General features: G+C 49.8%; 5 protein-coding genes across 5 annotated transcripts; 2 read left to right on the forward strand and 3 right to left on the reverse strand.

Annotated features, from left to right (window-relative positions):
- Positions 1–166: 166 nt before the first annotated feature.
- On the reverse strand, positions 167–1,195 carry AAFC00_004441 (uncharacterized protein; the record flags this gene model as incomplete). Its single annotated transcript, XM_069344082.1, has 1 exon — positions 167–1,195. The coding sequence occupies one exon, from the start codon at positions 1,193–1,195 to the stop codon at positions 167–169; it is 1,029 nt and encodes a 342-aa protein (XP_069196497.1).
- Positions 1,196–2,450: 1,255 nt separating this feature from the next.
- AAFC00_004442 (uncharacterized protein) lies at positions 2,451–4,568 on the forward strand (the record flags this gene model as incomplete). The annotated part of the gene is made up of 5 exons (XM_069344083.1): positions 2,451–2,640; positions 2,699–3,657; positions 3,708–4,045; positions 4,113–4,358; positions 4,427–4,568. 5 exons carry the CDS (start codon positions 2,451–2,453, stop codon positions 4,566–4,568), a joined length of 1,875 nt encoding a protein of 624 aa, XP_069196498.1.
- Positions 4,569–5,015: 447 nt separating this feature from the next.
- Positions 5,016–6,481, reverse strand: AAFC00_004443 (uncharacterized protein; the record flags this gene model as incomplete). The annotated part of the gene is made up of 4 exons (XM_069344084.1): positions 5,016–5,054; positions 5,127–5,238; positions 5,314–5,378; positions 5,438–6,481. 4 exons carry the CDS (start codon positions 6,479–6,481, stop codon positions 5,016–5,018), a joined length of 1,260 nt encoding a protein of 419 aa, XP_069196499.1.
- Positions 6,482–9,635: 3,154 nt separating this feature from the next.
- AAFC00_004444 (uncharacterized protein) lies at positions 9,636–11,326 on the reverse strand (the record flags this gene model as incomplete). The annotated part of the gene is made up of 3 exons (XM_069344087.1): positions 9,636–10,430; positions 10,481–10,565; positions 10,620–11,326. 3 exons carry the CDS (start codon positions 11,324–11,326, stop codon positions 9,636–9,638), a joined length of 1,587 nt encoding a protein of 528 aa, XP_069196500.1.
- A 1,661-nt stretch (positions 11,327–12,987) lies between these two features.
- On the forward strand, positions 12,988–14,488 carry AAFC00_004445 (uncharacterized protein; the record flags this gene model as incomplete). The annotated part of the gene is made up of 3 exons (XM_069344088.1): positions 12,988–13,341; positions 13,396–14,082; positions 14,138–14,488. The coding sequence occupies 3 exons, from the start codon at positions 12,988–12,990 to the stop codon at positions 14,486–14,488; spliced, it is 1,392 nt and encodes a 463-aa protein (XP_069196501.1).

Raw genomic sequence — 14,488 nt, forward strand, 5'->3', positions numbered from 1 at the left:
GAATGCCGAGACAAATTATGGATCATGTCTGGAAAATGGAATGGAAGTAGAAAGAATTGCGACGTGCACTTCTACGAGTCAAGACAACATGTTGTGCAAGATGGGCGCATTATGCCGAGGAATGGCACATATATTCCAGCATGAGGCTAAAGCAATATACAATATTCTACCTGGCCAAGGGAGCTTCGCTGTCTTTGTACTGTCCCAACTTGAACAGCTTCTTCGCATTTTCCCTTCCGATCTTGAGTTTATCTCTCAAATTCAACTCGACACCATCAAACCAGGTGCAGGCGTCGTGGAAGTTCTCGAAAGGATAATCAACACTAAACAGTATGCGATCTGCGCTCATCTCGGTCATACAAAGCTGGAGCAGAGGTCCAGAGAAGTTGCCTGATGTGGTAATCCATATGTTCTCGGAGAAGTATTCGCGCACGCCCTTCTTGCATTGTGGTGCGTACCCCAGAGGCTTCTTGATATCCTCAAGCCAATGGTCAATTCTCCAGAGATCGGGAGGCATGTGTTCGCCCAGATGTCCAATAATAAGCTGTAGTTTCGGATTTCTGTCGAATACACCGTTCGTGATCATGCCGAGAGTGGACAGTCCCACGCCCTGCGCAAACGATAGAGGTGGACCGATCAAGGCATCTCTTCCTTTCCAGAGCTTCTCGAAGATGGCACCAGTTGGGTTTCGAGGATGGAGATAAAACGGCACATCGAGCTTCGTACACGTCTGCCAGAAGACATCCCATTCCGGGGTGTCGTAGAAAATCATACCCTCACCATCTGCTCCTGACCGCTGAGTGTCGTTGACCAGAGCGCCTTTGAATGAGTAGTCCTTGACGCATCTCTCTAGCTCGGCAGCGGCTTCTTGCGGGTCGTGCATGGACAGGGTGGCAAAGCAACCGTATCTGTCTTCCTTACCCTTGACTTGGTTGGCGATATAGTCATTGATCTCCCGGGCAAGGGCCTGGGCTTCTTTGGGATCACGAATGTCCTGGACGCCTGGGGCAGTATAAGAGAGAATCTGATATCCCACACCGTACTTGTCCATGTATGCCATTCTGGTTTCATCAATGTCGTTGACTTCGTGGGCATGTTTCTTGCCATCGATGGCAAACAAACCAGCCCATGCTTCGGTTTCTTTCTTCATACGAGGAAGAGCAAAAGCTTCCTCGAGAATCACTTTGCCGAACATAGTGAGAAGATGGATGTGATGGTAAGTGGGGGGGTCACAGAATGAGGATGATAGAGTAGAGGAAATATCAAGGTAGAGCTCGAGGTGTTTTATATATCTAGTAGATACATGAGATGACAGGAGGTCCAGATATCCGACGATGATACCGACCTTACACCCCGCTTCGGAAGAGGCACTCTCGTGCTCAGCAAAGCGTTTCATGGAGCATCCGCTATGTAGCAGCACTCGTAGTAAGCCGGGGCCGAGTGGTTTACTGTACCTTACCACTGTTTGTGCTGTGAGCTAAGGTCACTGTAAGGTGAGGAGTGGGGTGGCGGGGTCTAGGCGATTCGGTTATGGATAATCGGGGCAACGAGCAGGCGGAGGGGGTGCGGTCCGCGCACAGCCACAGCCAGTCATTCGGCGGCAAGAGCCTGGAGCTCAGCATGTTGGACACACGTTGGATATATGAACAGAAAGTCACTCGAGTAAGCTCGCAGCAAGAGAATGAGGAATGCAGTGACGAAATGACAAAGGACAGATCGTTGTATTGTTTACTTCTTGACTGCTATTGTAACAGCAAACGCTGCTTAGGCCAATTCCACACTCAGGCTACTATGCGAAGCTCACTTCAGTAGATGGAGACTCTGAGCTTCTTGAGATATCCAATTTTGAACCTCAGTAGCGGCACTCATGCACTCGGCATGGTTGTGAAGTGACACTGCGAAAGACCAAAAAATCATTATGGGCGAGTGTTTTCCCACCCAATCTCGGGATACTCGGTCCAGCCCTGACTTCTGCCTGCCCTTTGAGCTTCAGATCTCTCTGTGTTTCTTGGCACTTACTCGCACTCGAAAGCTTGAGCTTGGACCTCCCATCTGCGCACTTGTGCATGTTCCTTCCCCACATCGAGCCCAACCAATCAAGCCCCCCGCATTATTGCTGGCAGCCCCTTCCCTCACTGTCACATTACTTTCTCCTCACCTTCCTCATAAACGGCAGTCATCGGTTAACAATAGCCGCAACCGACACCGTAACCTTGGTCATGCATACCGTCGACCATACTTGTCTTTAATGTACGATAGCTGATCCTACATAATCAACAACAATATATCTTCCATTCCCATGCACTGTCTTGATGTTTGTAACCATCTTGTCAACGCGTAATTGAGGTAGGCGACAGCTGTTCTGTCTCGTTCTATCATCACACCATTGTATCTCTAGGATCCACAATCTCTGTTCTGCAGTTATTTGAAGCAGCAAGAAAAGATCAATCATGTCTGATCTCTCTGTCGTCGGTGCTCCTCCGGGTCCAATTGAGGCTACCAATATCGCCCAATTTCTCTTTTCAAATCCGTACACCAAAAAAAGCGATGTCTCAAAACATGCGCCTACTCGCGAACTTTCCAAACACCACATTCCTTCCATTCCGTTGGAGAAGCCCCTACTGGCAGACCCCGTATCAGGTTCGTTGTTTTCCCAAAGCCATTTCCGCAACTACCCGAGTCCTTACCTGTCCAAAAGGTGCTCAGATAAGTTGGCAACGCACTCGCATCGATGCTCTCCGTGTGGCAGCCGGCCTTCAATCATTGGGCCTCCAACCTGCTCCATTCTCTGCTACCACCAGCACCCCTCCGACCCGGGATCCTGTTATCTCCCCTGTTGTACTTATTCACTTGCCCAATTGTCTGCCTTATGCTCCTCTCCTCTATGGTGTTTTTGCCGCCGGTCTCACGGCGACCCTTGCAAATCCTGCTCTTACATCGGGAGAGCTTGCCTGGGTATTGAAGAATGCGCAGCCTCATGCAGTCATCACCACGCCGGAAGGATGGCATACTCTCAAAAAGGCCATTGACGAGGACGAGGCACAGGGCCTTCACTTACCTTTTACTCAGTCAGAGCACATCTACATTGTTGATCCACGGCACGATGATTATGGCACTACCAGCAAACCATCGCCGCCGTCAGCTCACGACTGGAAGACGCTACTGGCAGACAAGCCCCTTGACAAACCCTATCATTTCTCTTCTGCTGAATGTCCTCGCCGTGCTGCTGTCATACTTTGGTCTTCGGGAACGTCGGGTAGATCAAAGGGCGTGGTTCTTTCTCACTACAGCATATGTGTGAACATGCATGCTTACTGGCACGTGAATCCGCATTTTGGAACTGAACATCGATGGCTCGGCTTTGCACCTTTCTACCACGTCTTCGGTCTCAGCTACATCTTGCTCCTGGCACCTTGCCTTGGAGCAACTGTCTTCGTCATGCCCAAATTTGACCCGCAGAAGATGCTGCAGTACGTTCAGGACTACAAAATCACTTTCCTACACATGGCTCCGCCGGTCGGAGTCCTGCTCGCAAAGTCGCCCATGCTCGATTCTTATGATGTGTCAAGTCTGAAAGAAGGTGTCAGTGGCGGTGCACCTTTCCCACCGGAAATCTTGGAAATGATTTACAAGAGACTGGGCTTCTTGATCAAGCTAGTGAGTGTATCTTTCTGTCCCTTCATGACATGCTTACTGATCATTTGTAGGGTTATGGTCTGTCAGAAGCTGGCTCCGTGTGTAATCAATTCGGCTATACATGGGATGATCTCAAGCCTCAACTAGGCAATACCGGCGCTCCAGTCTACGGTGTCGAGCTCAAGATTGTGTCTCTAGACGATCCGGCAAAGATCATAAAACGAGGTTCAGAAGGAGAAATCCTGCTCAAATCTGGTCAACTGCTGAACTGCTATCTCAACAACAAGGAAGCCACAGATGAAGCAATCGACGAGGACGGCTGGTTCCGCACGGGTGACATTGGCAAAGTTGATGGCCACGGCTATCTCTGGATCACCGACCGCCTGAAAGAGGTGATAAAAGTCAAGGGGTAATGTTCATTCTCTGACTCATTCCTCTTCTATTCATATTGTGCTAACTCTTTTCTCCTCATCAAGATTCCAAGTCTCCCCATCGGAGCTGGACAACGTCCTCTGTGGCAGCGATGCAGTTGCCGACGCAGCCGTGACAAGCATCTTCGACCCTGCGCAAGCTACCGAGCTTCCCCGTGCTTATGTCGTGCCCGCCGACAAGTCTTTGCTTGCACAATGCGCTCCAGGCAAGACGGAGTTGACTCCAGACTTGCAAAAGCTGGCCGCCGAACTCAAGAAATTGACCGAAACGAAGCTCATCCGCTATAAATGGTCAGAGACACCATCATCTATCATTACTTTTTCCAAATCACTTACTGACGTTTGTTTTACGCATGTAGGCTGCAGGGAAACATTGTCTTTATCAATCAAGTCCCCAAATCGCCATCTGGGAAGATTCTGAGGAGGTTGCTAAAGGACGTCAAGGGAGTCGAGGCACCACTGTATGCGGAAAAGGCATGGCTTGCGAAGCCGAAGCTGTAGATCTTTTCTTTTGCCTTTTAATTACTCTTTGAATACCATAACAATTTACTACATGATCGCCTATATGATTATCATATACGAAGGGAAGTCCTAGTCAACAAGTTTGGAGGGCAGTGGTCGAAGTGGGAGTCACTGCTGGATGAGGACTTATGCCAAAGTGCTACTAGTAACCTTGAATCGAGACCTATGTTCCAAAGACAAGTTCATTCACATGGATTATCACTTGGATCTCCCGCCAAGCGAGATGACGACTCCCACCCGTGCCCAAGGTCATTCGAGAATGCACACACCAATTTTATCACTTGTCGAAGAAAGCGATTAACAAGGACGTCAACATCACCGAGTATGTCTGATCAATGAGATCGTACTTTCATACCATTTCTTTGTACTTGACTTGTCCTTTCAATTTCATTTGTCCTTTCAATATCCAAAAAGTAAAAATGTATATCACTGCTCTGATACGATCAACCCCGCCATACCGATGCCCTGGTCGGCTCGTTAGTTCTCAAAGGAAAAAGACCACGAGGCAAGAACGAAATGGAGAAAAGAAGTACTTACAGTGCCGACACACATGGATGTGATAGCGGTCTTTTTGTCCGTGCGCTTGAGTTCAGATAATGCGGTCACAATCTGCCGAGCTCCAGTGCAGCCTAGTGGATGGCCGAGTGCTCTGTTAGATCTGTCAGTATTGTTTTTCATACATGTATACTTATTCATCTGCTTAGTAATAGGTGATTCTACTCACACTGCGCCGCCACGAGGGTTGAGTTTCTCGGAAGAAATTTTGAGTTTGTCGCGGCAGTAGACGCCCTTAAAATCAAAGAGATTAGTGGACTGTTCTATAGGGCTATCATAACGAGAGAACATACCATGGAGGAAAACGCCTCGTTGATCTCAACGATATCGATGTCGTCAAGTGCCATACCGACCTTCTCCAACAGCTTCGGAATCGCAACAGTAGGACCGATACCCATGATTCTGGGCTCGAGTCCAGCAACTGTTGCACCGACAAACTTGGCTAGAATCGGCTGCCCAATGGCTTTGGCTGTGCTTCGTTTCATGAGCAAGATGGCGGCGGCGCCGTCGGTGATCTGGGATGCGTTACCGCCCGTCGTGGTACTTGGATTCCACTGTGGGAACGCAGGCTTGATCTTCGCTAATCCGTCTGCGGTCGTGCCGGCTCGGACTCCTTCGTCTTTATCAGCGACGATGGTCTTGCTTTCGCCTGTCTTGGGGTCCTTGAACTGAACTGAAATCGGAATGATTTCGTCTTTGGTCCATCCTTCTCGCTGAGCCTTTTCGGCTTTTTGTTGCGACAGGGCGGCGAACTCATCCTGTTGCTTTCGAGAAATGCTAAAGTCACCCGCTACGTTTTCTGAAGTCCACCCCATGGGCATTGTGGTGTCTTTGACCACTTGACTCTGCATGGCTTGTTCGCTGAACTTGGGCGCTCCCCCGTCGGGGTTCGTACTCATGCTCTCCGCACCTATCGCCACACCAACATCGATGGACCCAGCGGCGATTTGATTCGCAATCTGCTGGACGGAGAGCAATCCTGACGAACACCATCTGGACGCCACGCTGGATGCAGTAGTCACGGGGAAGCCAGCGGCTAGCACTGCTGCGCGAGCTACATACTGTGCGCCTGGATGGAGTACATTACCCAGACAGACATCTTCGACAAGGGAAGGATCGATGTTTGATTCCTCGATCAATGCTTTCAAAAGAGGAACCATCAAGTCTTCGAGTTGAGTATCTTTGAACGCACCCTTTCGGGCCTTGGTCAGAGGAGTGCGTGCCGCGAAAGTGATGACTATGTCGTCGGGGTTCTTGCGCAGTACGGCATCTTTGCTGTTCTTGGCTGGTTGGATCTGGGATGTGATGGACGCCAGACGGCGCTGTGCTGAGGCCATATCTGGAGGGTTTCTTTCCTTGGTCTGGTTTTGAGATTGGACTGGATATCACGAGGTGGGCGATGGGAAGATTGATACTACAGTATATAATAGTTTACTGGGGGCTACAGGTCTGATGGTATACGTCTCATATGTGCAATAACCATGGCACTTTGAGGGAAGTTGCCAGCGTAGAACCGAGGCCCACGGTAAATGGTCAGGGCCACGTTGCCGCGGGCAGCTGCCAAATCTTGGCAGGGCTCGCCGTGCAAGTACCTGGGGCTAAGGTACCTACCTGACCTTAATTAAAGTACTCCGTACAAGGTAGGTAGTCAACCTCAGCCTACGGTAGGTACTGTTGATTGTTTACTTTGCTTTGCTTTGGAAGGATTATATAATGCTGTAATACCATTATTCAATGCTCGAAAGAACGTGTTTGCTTTTCTGAAAGGCCAGAGTGGATCTCGACTATCGCCATGCCTTAGGCGCCGACGGCAGGAGTAAGGTAAGTTACCTCCGTATGTACTCCGTACCCCAGAAACCACGAGCTCTTATCTGCTACCCCATGGCCGAGTCTATATCAGTACTGTATGGTAGGTCTTATCTGGACAACCTCGCCTCTTTACTTCAGCCATGCTGGACCCAAGCATGGCTTCCCTTCCAGTCTGTCTTGGTTTGCATGGCGGAAATGCGATATCATCGCTTTTTGACTTTCAGCCCCTTGTGCGAGTAGCCTTCTTGTTGGTTGTCGAAGTCTCGCGAACAGTGAGACGAAACCGTCAGGAAGGAGCTGCCCTATCTCGGAGATTCAGCGGACCTTAGATAAGCACATGATTGTCGGTCACACTGCATCAAACAGCGATCTTGTAGGAATGGGGTCGGGTAATCTCATAATTACTTATCAGAAGACAGCATGAATCTGGTAGCTCTTGGAGTGGTATAATAATATACATGACTGCCTCGCATCTCATCCCACTGTTCCTCCAAGTACTGCCAATATGACTACTCACGCAGACATCGTCCCCGGGACTGTCCATCTCGTTGACCTAGCTGGACAGGGTATCGAAGGCGCTCATGCAGCAAACCACAATGACATCGTGTTACATCCCCAGCCCTCGGCGGATCCAGAAGATCCCCTGAACTGGACCCGGAAACGGAAGATGTTCTCTCTCCTGATGGTCACTGTCTACACCTTGGGCGTCGGCATCCCTACTACTCTCCACTATTCCGTCATCTCGGACATCACTCGTGATACCGGCATATCTACTACGGATCTCGTGCAGGGCAACGGTGTCATGTTTCTGCTGCTAGGCTGGGCTTGTCTATTCTGGCAGCCTATCGCCATGACATATGGAAGACGTGGTGTCTATCTCATTTCGTGCTTGTTGACGGTACCCATCATGATCTGGACCGCTCACTCATCTACTGCGGGAGAGTGGTACGCCCATCGTATCATCATCGGCATCGTATGCTCACCTATCGAGTCTCTTCCCGAGATCTCCATCCCTGATGTCTTCTTTGCTCACGAGAGAGGGACATGGATGAGTGCTTACGTCTTCGTGCTTTTCGAGTCCAACTTCATTGCTCCTCTGATAGCTGGTTGGCTGGATGACGCAATTGGCTGGCGATGGACCATGTACTTCGGTGCATGTCTGTCGGCTGGCTGCTTTCTCATTCTCTTCTTCTTCATGGAAGAGACCATGTATTTTCGCAATACCGTTGAAGGTGTAGAGGCCACTGACTCTCCTTCTACTCCCGAATACAGAGACGACAAGATGGACGAGAAGCACACTCTGCCGGTCATGCCAAAAGCCATATCTACACGGTCTGCTACCACCTTCGCCCCACCGAGATCCTATGTGCAGAAACTGAGGCCGTTTATCTCTCTGCCCGGCCGACCTTCAAACAAGCAGATGTTCATCATGATGTACCGACCTCTTCTGATCATGGTCCAGTTCCCTACCATTGCCTGGGCTGGCTTCATCTACGGCATAAATCTAGCGTGGTATAACGTACTCAACGGAACAGCAAGCCCGGTGCTGAGCGCCAATCCTTACGGCTGGTCCGCTGCGCTTGTGGGATGCGCTTACGTCGGTCCAATCATTGGCGCCGTCTTCGGATGTCTCTGGGCAGGGACAGTGGCTGACAAGCTCGCCATCTACCTTGCTCGTCGCAACAATGGTATCCGAGAGCCGGAACAGAGACTCTGGCCCCTCGCCATCGCAGGTGTCTTCACTGCAGCCGGTCTGATCACTTGGGGTGTCGGCGCCTACCACGACATCCACTGGGTCGGCCTTATCTTCGGACTAGGCATGATGGTCTTCGGACTCATCGTCGGCGGCTCGATTGGTCTGTCCTACGCGGTTGACTGTTTCAAGGAGATCAGCGGAGAGTCTATGGCTGCTGTCATCGTTATCAGGAACACCATTGGCTTCGGCTTCAGCTACGCCATTACGCCCTGGTACACCAACATGGGACTGCAAAACTGCTTCATCACCGCGGCCATGGTGTCTCTGGCCTGCACGGGTACCTTTTTCTTCATCATCTGGAAGGGCAAGGACTTGAGGCGCTTCTCTGCCAAGAAGTATTGGGAGTATGTAGCCACCAGTGTCGTAGGTGGAGGACATTGATTGTGTTTTTTGGTAGATCATCTCGTCGATATGAGTATAGGGAATGCAGTAATGAATCATCTGTTTACAAAGACATTCACCGTGCCATGCCCAACCAATCTTCATGCGATATTGGCTGTGACGACTCAACCGAATTCTTTGCGATAGTAGTAGTTGTTGTTGAGCTCTTCGCATTGACAACGTCCATCGGCAACAATCGCACTCACGAGGTGTGGATCAGGGTGGATCTAAACATACCGGTCGACGAACTGAATCTCGAGATCTAATACAATAAAACGTTCAGACACGAGGAATATTCAACAGCACTGCATGTGAAAGTCAATGCCGCGAAACACTTCCGACACGACAAGAAAAGTTGCTCTAACGAAACTCAGAATCCATCGATATCGAACACGGTCCAATCTTGGTAGTTGTGAAACTCGTGAAAAGAATAAAATGGAAGAAAATAGAAAACGTCGTTAGGCGATCGAGTAAGCAGTAACTTTAAAAAAACGAGAGAAGAAATTCAAGGAGAAAAAGAGAAGGTTGACTTTGTTATAGACGTTTCAAACGGCGGGGGGCGTTGGCAATCCGCTGGCAAATCCAGGCGACGAAGCTTCCACGTTCGACATCTTCCTCCGCGGGAACCCCATCCTCCCCACTGTCCTCGTATTGTGCTCCATCTCGAGCTGAATCTCGGAAACCTGCGATCCTCTCAAAGCATACCCGGCGTAGAAGTATTCGTTCTCTTTGCCTTCGCTGATTGAGTAGAAGGCGGGGAATAGCACAAACTCTACCGGATCCTCAGCAGGATTCTCCGAAGGTGGAAGGTCCTGGATGGTGCCTTCGACGTTGGTGCTATTGATCTGTAGAGTTTTCCATTTGTCGTAGTCGCCTTCTTCGTAGATGACTGCTTCGATCCGGACCACGTTGTGCTGGATCAGCGACCACAGCGTTCTAGCTTGGGCCATCAGTGCGTCGAGCTCTTCGTCGAAGAAATCTTTCTGGTCCGTCGCCAGCATCGGATGAAGATTGTCTGCTACTTCCGCAGTAAAGCGTGAGGAGTCCAACGTTGTCAAGTCTTCGTCTTCTTCGGACAGAGACAAGATGAGAGCTCGGCAAAGCAACTCCTTTTTGCTGTCTGTGCGTGCTTGCTCTGACAGTAGCATCTGTAGCAGCTGGTTCTGGCCTACGAAAGTGGGTCGGAATACATGCTTCATGATCAGGTTAGTGAGTACAGAAAACGCAAGTGCCGTACGAAAGTCCTTTGCTGGCTCGGAATCAGAGGTCGGAACGAAGGAGACATTTGCAAGAGCAGGAATCTCATTGAGTTTCTCAAGCAGGTTGTCCGCTTTTTGTTGCTAGAAAGGGGTCAACACAGGTCTAAATGGGTACGAAGTTTCAAAAGTACCTTGAAGGAGATTGGTAAATTCATCAAAAAGTACTTTTGTGCAAGGGCGTGAGTCTGATAGCAGAGCTTGTGGATTTCCGATGCACTTTACTCGGTGTCAGTAGCTGAAGATGTCGTTGTGAGGAGCAGGGCATCCAACATGTTCTCCAAAGGCTCTTCGTTGAGACCTGACTTGTAGCCCTCCCATACCGACAACTTCTTCTGGCATGTGGCAAGCTGTGCCTCTGTCTTCTCACCCTTCTTATGCAGAGACTCATGCTTCTGCTCTAGTGCCTTCAGGGATGCTGACGTCTTGCTGAACATGTCTCGCAACTTCTTGATTTTCGCTTCGGCAGTGGTTTTCTGCTCTTCTGCGTCTTTGCTTTGCTTCGAGAGATCCTCCTCCAAATCTTTGACCTTTTTCGAACACTCCTCCTCTATCTCCTCGTTCTTCTTCTTGAGCTCCTCGAGCTGGACACTACTATCCTTCAGCTGGTCTTCATAGTTTCTCTTATCTGTTTCGAGTTCTTCCGTCTTGGTTTGCAGCTCTTTGACTTCTCCTTCGGTCCTTTCCACCATCTCCTCGAGACTGCTCTTCTCGGCCGACAATTCCGTGAACCGATTCTCATGGACCAACACTAAACTCTTCAGACTGATGTCCTTGTTCTCAATCTCCTTGTGGAGATCGTCGTTCTGTACTACATATTTATGGAGCAGCTCTTGATTTTTGGCGGCGTTGTTTATGATCTCTTCGTATGTCACGCACTCCTTGATCAAATCGAACATCTGTCTCATAGCTGCCAGAGGCGGACTGACGGTGTCATCCGGCACTTTCTGGCCCTCTCCGTCTCCGTTGACCGTCGCCATTTCGTTCGTTGTTGCCGTAGAATGTATTTTGACTGTACGGAGTACGTGTATAAAGATATATGATATTATATATTTCTCGCAACTACAAACAGTCCGATAATCAATACATTCTTCTCAATTACGTGGCACTGCATGTCCGAGCCACGTTCCCTAGAGCAGCGTGCTGGACTGCTGTAAAAACTCATTGTATATCACTTCCGTCCCTAAAGGTGGACGGGCAGGAGTTGCTGCCCAAGCTCGTTCGCTGTCCGATTGTCACTGTCTGATTGTCACTGTCTGATTTTCTCAATCATCACATGCTCTGGTGACGAGTTGGCCAAGTGGCGCACTGGACAACAGTACAAAGAGTCGAACATGGCTTGCATATGTATCTGCTCTATTGAAGTATGGATATGCAGAGGTACACACGCACTGTACGCCACCTATCATGCAAGTCACATATACACACCCCTCACACACGCAAGCAGAGCCGAAGGAAGTGTGTGTCGGCGTGTGAGATGCGTGGGGTGATCATGATGACACAAGAGCGGCTGAAGTACCTCCATGTAGATCGGGACATATCTATCACCTGTGATGTGTCAGAGACACGGCCTCGCGACGGTCGAGACTGTGGGACTTCATACTCCGTACGAGAAACGATAGAGCGAGAAAAAGACCTTTTGGCTTCGTGTCATGTGTCGCCGTATCACAGTATTGGGAATCGTCCAGGAAGAGAAGCCGCCAAGCTCCGGCGCTCTACCCGCGCGCCACTGTAATTGCCCGCTGTCGCTTGCGGGGAGACACACGGAGCTCTCTCCCGATCGGGCACTTCCAGTAATTACAGTACCTCAAGCACAGTGAGGTACTGTACTGTGCCTCATCTAGTAGTAAGGTTTAGGTACGAGAGCAAGGTACAATAAGGTACCCACTGTAAAGATACGGACCCCTACAGTGCAAAGTGCGGCAAGGTCGATCCGCAGCGATGGAAATGGGGTAAACATCCCCCGGCTCTGCTTCCCCATTTTCGTCTCTCTTCGCACAGCTCACCTGCCAGCGAACAGTATTTGTCTCAATTTTCAAAACGCACACAACAGACACTCAGTGTACAATCCCTTCACTGCATGGTAGCTAACATCAGGTGAGGTTCCACGGCTGGCGTTGCAAGCCTTATGACGTCTCACAGCCACCTGCACTTGTACTGGACGAACACGTTGACGATGCAAAGGGTCGGCTTCGACTCGTGGTCAGTGGCGGTTGATCGATATACCGTTCAAACCATCTGTCGAATAGCGATCGGCTTTTGTGTCAAGGAAGTGATTTTTCGCAAGCGACACTGTGACCGTATGCTGAAGGCTTCTTCTGTGCGCTGACCTTCCAAATCAGCCGCACGGCTGATGGCTAACCGTTGCGCTCCGTCCAGCCGTTGACTCTGTCTCTCGTCCCTTAGAAATACTGTTCTTGTCGGTAACGTCTTCTTTACTTATTTGGCTAGCATCACTAGAGAGAGATTTACAACCGTTGGCTCTGATTATGGCGAGACAGCGTTCGAAAAGCGTATTCGCGGGTGTAGCCAGAGTGACGATCTATCTTTTATTATATTTGGCAAAGTAGCTAGCTCCCTATTGCCACGGTCAGTTCCCGTGGATTTTCTGTCTTGTCCCTTTTCTATCATAATAGCAATAATGTTGGGCTGGAACAAGGGCAAGTCTGCCGTGGTGTCAAGTACGCCGTACGGGCGTGAAAGCATGGAGAAGTCGCCCAGGCTATCTACGAGCGATTCATACGTCTCCAAGCTGTCGGAGGGATCATATGAAGACGAAGACGATGACTATGTTCCCGAGCCCGTGCCACGACTGAGGAAGAAATGGAGGAGTTCGCTTTTGGATCACAACGAGCCATACGAAAAACCTTGGCTCGAGATCAAGGAACCCAAGAAGATCTGGGAGAGAGTCATTTTCTTCTTCGGTTGTGCCTGCGGTGCGGGCTTGGGCATCTGGCTGTGTGTGTCCTCGTACACCAAGAATGCCAATCATGCAGTATGTTTGAGTGACAACATGAACTACCATGAAATCTTACTGATAGTGCTATAGTATTGTCTGGTCATGGAGGATGACTTCAAAACTCTAGACACCAGCACTTGGAACTTTGAAATCCAGAGAGGCGGCTTCAACGAAGGGTCTTTCGAGTGGACTACGAACGACAGATCCAATGTCTTCGTGGACAAGCATGGATTGCATATCGTCCCAACACTTACAACTGAAACTACTAGCATCACCGAAAGGCAATTGAATGACGGCTATACGCTGAATCTTACTGCTACCGGAGAATGCACATCTCGAAAAGCGGAAGATTGTGCAGTCGTCAGCAACTCTTCCGCAGGATACTTGATCAACCCTGTCAGAAGTGGCCGCATCAACACCAAGGGCCACAAGGCGATCAAGTATGGCAGAGTCGAAGTTGTCGCCAAAATGCCAAAGGGTGATTGGATCTGGCCATCAATCAGGATGATGCCTGTGGACGAAGCTTACGGAGCCTGGCCTGCTTCAGGAGAAATCGACATTGCCATGCTTCGCGGTAACGCACTTGATGCTGTCAAGGATGGCAGAGATACCATGACCAGTACATTGCATTGGGGACCCGAGGAAGGAATGGATGCATCATTCAGAACCATTGGTGGTCACTTCTTGAAACGACGAGACTACAGCGATGGCTTCCACACTTTTGGTCTCGAATGGGGTCCCAGTCATATTTACACCTATCTGGATGGACGACCATTGGTACGTATAGCTTTGTCGACATCTTGCGAGATAGAATTCGCTAACATACCCCTAGCAAGTGTTTTTCGTCTCGTTTCCTGAAGGATCATCAATGTGGGACCAAGGCAAATTCAGCAGCCAAGCTCGACTCTACAACGACCCCTGGTCGTGGACAGGCAACCCCAATACTCCCTTCGACAAACCTTTCTATCTCATCCTAGATGTTGCCGTGGGAGGTACCAACGGATGGTGGGTCCAAGGTCAGGGTGAGAAGCCTTGGGACAATTCTGACCCAACGGCTGCACATGCATTCTACGAAGCGAAAGATGTCTGGTACCCAACTTGGGGCAAGGGGTCCTCCAAGGGCATGACTGTGAAAAGTGTAAAGATGTGGGAGTTGGGCAAATGCGGAAGTGCCTCGAATTAG

The sequence above is a fragment of the Neodothiora populina genome (genome assembly GCF_041146345.1).
Source record: "Neodothiora populina strain CPC 39397 chromosome Unknown canker_contig_3, whole genome shotgun sequence".
NCBI classification, from domain to species: domain Eukaryota; kingdom Fungi; phylum Ascomycota; class Dothideomycetes; order Dothideales; family Dothioraceae; genus Neodothiora; species Neodothiora populina.